This window comes from Nannobrachium achirus, assembly GCF_963921795.1.
Source record: "Nannobrachium achirus genome assembly, chromosome: 17".
In the NCBI taxonomy this organism is placed as follows: Eukaryota; Metazoa; Chordata; class Actinopteri; order Myctophiformes; family Myctophidae; genus Nannobrachium; species Nannobrachium achirus.
This window is the reverse complement of record NC_137824.1, coordinates 24,583,345-24,591,501: the sequence shown is the minus strand read 5'-3', so window position 1 is coordinate 24,591,501 and position 8,157 is coordinate 24,583,345. Positions and strand designations below refer to the sequence as shown.

The 8,157-nt window shown below is 43.4% G+C and overlaps 1 protein-coding gene across 1 annotated transcript; it reads right to left on the bottom strand.

Moving 5' to 3' along the window:
- Positions 1-1,173: 1,173 nt before the first annotated feature.
- On the bottom strand, positions 1,174-7,917 carry LOC308302363 (arrestin domain-containing protein 2-like; the record flags this gene model as incomplete). The annotated part of the gene is made up of 7 exons (XM_080746618.1): positions 1,174-1,224; positions 1,602-1,678; positions 1,836-1,992; positions 2,607-2,869; positions 4,600-4,702; positions 4,792-5,009; positions 7,632-7,917. 7 exons carry the CDS (start codon positions 7,915-7,917, stop codon positions 1,174-1,176), a joined length of 1,155 nt encoding a protein of 384 aa, XP_080602744.1.
- Between the last annotated feature and the right edge of the window lie 240 nt (positions 7,918-8,157).

Below are 8,157 nucleotides of genomic sequence, written 5' to 3'. Positions count from 1 at the left end.
TGTACAAAATAGCTGTACTACAAGTTCACAATGTGTCACATCTGCATTGTAGCCATGTATGTTTGTGAGAGAGCTCCAACTCTCACCTTGTAAACGTCAAGTTATTGTTGCCTCCAAACAAAAGATTCATCAAGCTTCTACATTTTTATTGTTACATCTTATATACAAGTAAATTGTTTGGTTTTGGTTCCTTGGCATTGTAGCAGCAATAACAGCAATAACAAATATATAAATAATAGCAACAATAATGAGGAGGAAAAAAGTATGTACATGTGTCACTGCATACTTTGAGGTACTTGAAGGTGCTGTAAATATATATTTACATGTATAAATGTGTGTATTTACATAGTGTGCATATATATGCGTGTGCAATCCTGATACCCAAAGTGTCATGTGCCAGTGTGCGCAATGATTTGTGTGTGTGTGTGTGTGTTTGTGTGTGTGTGTGTGTGTGTGTGTGTGTGTGTGCGTGTGTGTGTGTGTGTGTGTGTGTGTGTGTGTGTGTGTGTGTGTGTGTGCGTGCGACCGTGTGTGCGTGTGTGTGTGTGTGTGTGTGAGAGAGCGTGTGTGAGCGTGCGCACACGTACGTATGTGTGTTTTTGAGCAGTGCTAACCACTCCAATACGTGACTTTGTGTGTGTTTTTTCAAGTGTTTTCCCATGGGATCAAATACTGAGATCCTGTGACGTCATGTGAGTCTATCGTCTTTCTATCATCATCAGCAGCAGAACCAGCAGCACCGCTCACTTCACAGGGGTGTTGATCCATGAACATGATTGTCTGGGTGCAAGTAGCAATTTCACAAAATATCCTAAACTCCATCCAACTGTGAACAAGCTTCTTGGGAGGGATTCATTGATTGCGAGGACGTTCTGAAGGCTTTTTTCTTCATCAAAAATACAGAATCACTTGGAGGAGGATTAGGAGGACTAGGAACTGCTGGCGAGAGGGTCGTTTTATTCCTGGTTTTATCTTGACTGAACAATAACAGTGTCTTTCTGGTTTTACCCTTGATTGAACAGTAACATTTCCCTCTGTCTTTCTGTGCTGAAAAGGAGTTTGGGGGGAGATTCTCTGCCAAACACAGTTTGTCCATTATCAGAGAGAAGTGATCCAGGTAGCAGAAGATAGATCCGTGGCTTGAGACTCAGATGAGGCTCCTAGTTCAGCCCGTCATTCAGTGAGGAGAGGTCTCCTGGCCAAGGGCTGAGGGTAGGGGTCAACCTGGGTGGAGAGAAAACATGGCTGAATAACACATATAGTAGACTTTTTTGAGAGTAAAACTTTATTTATTCAGCTGCTGCAAACCAGTTTTGTTTTCATTTAGTTTCTTTTATCTCCTTGAACTTTCAGTCTGGGTCCTGACTATTCTCTGTTTCGCTTGAGAGATGTTTGTGATTCCCTCAGGGTTTTACCATGTCATCTTTCTTACTCAAACTGTACATTCTTCTCCCCTCTTTCTCTGTGACGTAGCATTTTATTATTATGTGTAATAATAAGATATACAGTATGGTATATGTAACCCAAACTAAAGCAGACTGGGTATGCATGCCTTGTATCGCAGTAAGCAGGAGGGGATGAGGAGGTGTATTGTTACTCACCTCGCAGTAGGCAGGAGGGGATGAGGTGTATTGTTCTGCCTCCTCCTCTGTGACCACGGAGCTGTATTCAGGGGGAGCTGAGGGGAGGGAAACAAATGTGAGAACAGTACATACCCAAGCATCAAGCCCTGTGGGACACCACCCAAATTGCCATTTGGGTATTGTTCACAAAAACTCACTTGAGTAACTCTTGTCAGTAATTCACACTCGTAGCAGTTAAGACAGGATACTTACACTCAGGCTGCTCTGGGAAGGCGAGGTGGAGCCACTCCGGGTAGGGACTAAAGACGGTGGGCATGCCAGGTGGGCCAGACTGGCAGAGAGGGATGGTGCCCATCACCAGTGGAAGCTCCACACACAGCTTGGACGTCCCGCGGATTTCCACGAAAACCTGAGGAAAAGCAACCATGGGAGAGCACGTTAGGATGACGTGCGTAACATCAAGTCCTGGGGTGTATATGAGCATATTATGTGTAAAGAATTCTGTATCCTCCCTTTGTACATACGAGTTCCATTCTCTGTGTATTCCAATCAGTAGAGCACTGCCACAGTAGAAGGTTACATTCCCGCTGGGACCACAAATAAAGATATTTGCACTCTGATTTCATTAACTAACAGTTTTCTGAAAAACTATATTTTTGAGCGGTGGTAAACCGCTCCATAGAGTGGCTGGGTGTGTGTCTGTAGCCTTTTTCCTCAGCATTTTGCCATAGTAAAACGTGTGTGTGTAGCATAGCCTGTACATCCTAGACTCAAATCCTAGTCTGAAGACGTTATGACCACAGCTCACTTCACATTGGGTGTGATTTTTTTAAATAATGTAAAAAATAGCAGGTCTACAAGGTATGAACTATTGCTATTGTTGAATAGCCAACCAATGTGCTATAGCGAAAATCAAAATGTGTGCCGGTTTAATGGGTTAGTGCTCAGGTGTTATTGATTGACTTGTTTAGTGTTTTTCCTCTCATCGTAAACCACAAGGACAGGGAGAAAGTAAATGCTTACTCTGAGCATGTACTCCACTCTGATGATGGGGCACTGCAGAATGGAGGGTTCCACCATGGGGATCCTGATGGGATGTCCCACCCACGTCTCTCTGCACTGCGCTCCCACCTCTGCGCCAACAAGCACCGCCTTCACAGAACACTCTGTCTTCGTGGTTCCCTCGCCCGTGGTGATGAAGGTCTGCGTCTGGGTGATGTAGGCCTTGGGCACCAGCGACTTGGTGGTGGAGTTGTGGAACTCGGCGAACACGGAAATGACCTCGCCTGAGAGCACAGTTGCGGAGGAGGTGGGGGTTAACCATAATTATGAGCCCTAGCGTCCCAATTCAGGGCGAACATGTTTCTGCAAAAATAGGTGGGCATTTCAGAGAATAGGTATACAACAACAACATAAGTGTTACGACACAAATTGCAAGCTTGTAGTAGATCAGCTATTTCGGCTGTTGAGGTTTAAGTATAGACCACTGTTTCCCAAACACTGGGCCGGGACCCATGTTTGTGCCGTGGACCCTTTTTTTATGGGTCGCGGGTCAATATCCATTTTTTTTATTTTCTTCTATAATTAAAACGTTTTCATACATTCAACCCAACTTTGAATTTCATGAATGAATCAAATCAAAGAAGACGCTTTTAAGAAGCAGTGGAAATATCCGATCTACAAGCTCACTAAGTTTGGGCTCCCGGAGGGACATACATTTTCTCTTTTGGGTCTCGAGCTAAAAAGTTTGGGAACCACTGGTATAGACCTAGAACAGAAACGGGGGTGGTGAAGGTGTGATGTGTTGTTAACGGCTGTCTATTGTTTCTTTAAAGTACCACAACAGAGCTAGTCTACATGCTGGGCTTCTACAGCGGTAGTAGGACTATGTATGCAAATCCCCCAGGAATTCACAGCCACACTACTGGACTCAATTTTCAATTCAAAGGAGCTTTAGGACTCAATGCGTGTCTATCTTTCGCACGTCACTTCAAGTAGATCGACCCTTTTCCCTCGCCTCCCTGTTCCTCTGAGTTTGTGTAGAGCAATAACTTCCAATCGTATGACTTTTGGAATGATCGGCTCAGAAACGTGGCGTCTAGGATTCACGTTACGAGGAAGCTGATCAATATCTGATCTATTTATTTATTTCTCTGACGTGTTTTGTGTGTGCGTTGTGTGTGCGTTGTGTGTGCTAAAGCGATCATTGCGCCTCTCTGAGCGTGGTGTTTCATTTCATTTCATTCATTTTCTTCTCTCTAGTTTGGAAGAAAAAGGTTGACTTGAAGCGATGTGTGAAAGATGTGGACTCAATGCAGCGCAATCATCAGTCTGGCTTGTCATTCTAATCTACACCGTAGACAGTATAGCTAGCTGTACACCTCCACCTCAATTGAAATGACTGATTGAATACTTTATCAGTCAGAAGTGTAAACAGCATGTGGTACAGTCAGACATTAAGGCATTGTGGTCTCAATTCATCAACATAGCATGAACAAATAGGCTACAAGCCTACATACAGCACACTTAATTAGCACAAAGGGAAAAGGGGAAAACGGCATTAGTGAATGACACTACGGAAATTTGCATTACCTCCCATTGTGGTCTACTGATAGATGTTTTTTTTTCCTTTTCATGACAGTTTTGAAAGAAACCAATGTTACCCATCCTTTAATGGATGGTGGCATTTTGGTGGCATTTAGTAGAATTCTCCTATATTTGGGTACTAGTACCAGATCATGGTGTTGTGGCTGTGGGTGTCTGTCACTCACTTTAGAGAAGTTAGTTAGTTAGCTATGAGGGTATTGAGTCTCTTTGACTATCTTAAATATCAACCCCATTGTTCTTTTCTTAACCCCGTCTACGACCCTGAGCCATCCCTGATTAGCAAAGTGTGTTGGAAATAGGTGGGTCGTGGGAGATCTGAATCTTGCTTTCCATCCTGTTTGTGAAGACCTCCCCCGGCCCACAAAAGCTTCACAATGGAATGTCTATTAGAAAAGAGCTCCTCTCTCACCTGGTGTGTAACCCTTGCGGGGGATCCCAGCCGTTATGGACAAATGTCCAATGTTGCGTAACCACACTGTCACATTCTTTGCTTTGGAGAGAGCCTGTGATGCCTGAAATCAGCAAAAAGAAAATGTGTTTATGATAATAAGATTTTTATTTTGCTGCATACTGCAGGTAGATAATGCATGCGTTTCCGTACCAGCAGACTGGGTGTGTTGACGTTGATGGGTTCAATGAACGTAAACTCCTTCTTGATCTCCGTGGCGGAGGCCCAGGGCCGCTGGAGCTTCACCTTAACCCAGTAACGGATGCTGCCGTGTTTCCCTTGGAAGGACGTCACCAGGGTGTCTTCTGGAAGCTGGAAGCTGAAGGGGAACTCATGTCTGCCTGCGGGGAGCGTGGTGGGCTTCCCATCGTCTGAGGGGAAGAGAACAGAACACAGTGCATGTTTTAGTTATTCATATTATCTGAGGGAAAGAAAACTGATGCATGTTCACATTCAACAAATATTTGAATATTCGAATATCAAAGTCACTATTCGACATTGTTCACCGAAGTAGAATATTCACTTTTTTATGGTTTTCTCTTAAAATATATAGTTTATAAAGCTTGGCTAGATAGGAAGTCATAAGAATGAGTTGTAGGTATTACATTTAATGTGACTCGGTTCTGCAGATAAATATTGTGAAAATATGCTCACAACGCCTCGCACTGCGAGGCGTTGTAAGCATGTAGATCGTCTATTTTCACAATGTTCGCCTCTTGCTTACTTAATATTTGACAGTTTGGACAGTTTGGCAAGTCCTGTAGAATATTCGACTATTCAAATACTTTGAGGTCGAGGAATTCGAATACTAAAAGTAAAAATCACTATTCGTGAATGCCCTAATTCATACTATTATGTTTGGAACTTGTGAGTTACTAAACGTGAGTTACTAAACGTGGTTTATCAGCAGTTGAAAGGATTATTTTAGCAAAACAAGGGATCAGTTAAAAGTATGGTAATATGTAGGTATCCCCGGTGTTATATTCAACACCTCCACAAACAGCCTTCAGTTTGCTTTACATGAACACATCACAGGAGCTTAACAATGACACGGCTCCTTCTCTGCTTGCACAAAGGACAAGCAGAGAGGGTTTTCTCAAGTAGTACACAAAGGACTGTGACACTCTCTGCAAGAGTCAGTGTGAAAATGGAAAACTTCAAGGGGCCACCAGCTAAACGATTGCTATTATCCCACATGAATGTGTGTGAATGTAATGCACAATCTACAAAGTATGTAAAGCGCCTTGGTTAAAGCACTTTATAAATGCAGCATTTAACATTTACTTGATCATACTAGAGCTAGAGCGTCACAACAAAGAACTATCAAAAGTGTTTGCTACTTTTGAATTTGAGTCATAAAAAGTAACAGTTTTAGACATATGAGGTTTCCACCCGACAATATTGAGGATCATATCTGATAATGTGTAGACCTGATCATGATGCCTTTCTCTGAGCCATTCAAAAAACAAACAGTAGAGGCACACAAGCACTGATGTCAACATGACGAGGTTTAGCACACTTATCAAGGACAGCTTGATATGCATTAAAGGCCCTAATCATTTAGTTTGAAGCGAATGTCATTGAATTGAAAACGTTTGAGAAATGCACTGGGTCTCAAAGTGAGGTCTGGGGCAGGGGGTCCTTGGGGGGGGGGGGGGGGGGGCAGCTAAGCCCCCAGCAAATGTTAAAGGAGCTATAGTCAACTTTTTCTTGAAAAACGGAAAAGAATAGAAGAGGGATGTAAACAAAGTCAGCCTGACAACGGCCAAAATGATTATTTTATGCTTTTTGTGGTCATTTTTGAAAAGAAACACATATGAAGCTTAATTTTTTCAGTAAAATATTTTCGAAACATTACTTTTATTTTAGCATCCGTTTTTCAAGAAAAAGTTGACTATTGCTCCTTTAGCTAAACCACTTCAACCCACATAAATATTTTTAAATAGACAATATACGACTAGATTTATAAACCTGGATTTTTCCTTTTTTACATTGTAATAACACAAATATTGTACAGCATATGGGGGTCCCTGGCACGCAATATTGTCAGATGGGGGTCCGCGGCCAAATACATATTCATTTGGAGGTTCCTTGACATGAAGTTTGAGAAACTACTGTTATCTTGAGCATTGGTTCTCAAAGTGGGCTACTGTAGGACTTAATTACTGAGTCAGCAAGGGGGAGAAGACAACAGCCAGCCCCATGGCCTCCCTTAATTACCAAAACATCTTGTGAAATATGTGAGCTTGTAGATCTGCTATTTTCAAAAGATTATTATTATTATACATTTGAAAACCTGAAATGTACTTTTACTTTCTTGATGCCAATACTTTTGTACTTTTACTCATGTACATTTTTAATCCCGAACTTTTACTTTGGTATTTCTAAATTGCCGTATTGATAGGCCTACTTTTAAAACACGTGAGTACTTTTCCACCACTGGATTCTAGTTAGCCCTGAAACGGGCGTCATCATGAATCGACCGTAACCTGATGTGGAGGAGTTTAGCCAATTTGCCACTACGTCTAGACACACGTTCAGATTTCCCCTCTAAAGTGCTGACTGAACGCTTTAAGGTGTCACAATATGGTACGCTCAAGCAGAATTACCAGTTTCTTCCGTATTGTTTAATAAAAAGCATTTTAATCACATCGGCGGCCATACTTTCAACTACGCGACCCCATCGGTTCGGAGGTGTGCTGCACTCTGATACATAACAACTTTTTTTTAGAAAATGGTGACTGATCGGATTAAAATGCTTTTATAAACAATTCAGCAGATACGGGTACTTCTGCTAGGGCGTAACATATTGCGTCTTCCGTGAGCCTTCGGTAAGCACCTTATTTTTTAATTCTGAACGTTTGTGTAGACGTACGTGACACATTGGATACGGTGCTCCACACCAGATTGAGGTCGATCCATGACGGACCGTAATGTTTCAGGACTAGGTCCCAGTGAGTGAGCAGTGAGTGCGCCACTGCCTCTCTTCTTACCTGGCCGCAGCAGGAGCATCTCTCTCCGGATCAGGTACTCCTCCTCGTCGCTGTACTCCCGGGTGTAGTCGCCCATGTCCTCGGGCGGCAGGTACCAGTCAGTGAAGTGGACCTTGGCGACCCCTTTGGCCTGCAGCTTGACGGCCTGCAGGCTGCTGGGGGCGGACAGCACCACCAGCACCCTGCCGGACACCACGTCCCCGCCGCTGAACACCGGCGGACAGGACAGCGGGGTCTCCGGGGAGTCGAAGACGATGTCCAGGTGTTTCAACTCGTTGAAGATCATCTTCTTGACCCTTTGTTAATCCCACAAACGCGTCTTTATTCGATTTATATAGGCCTACCTTCCTCCCGTTTGCTTCTGTTCCCGAGTGTCTCTTGTGTGTCTCATTCTCTGATGGGTGATCTTCTTGGTTTGTGTCCTTTTTTGCATCAAAACATCTCTTTTCAGTTATCCACGGCCACGGGGGGCTATTGTGCGATGGAAGGGGCGGAGATGTTCGAGGCTGCGACCCCCCACCCACCA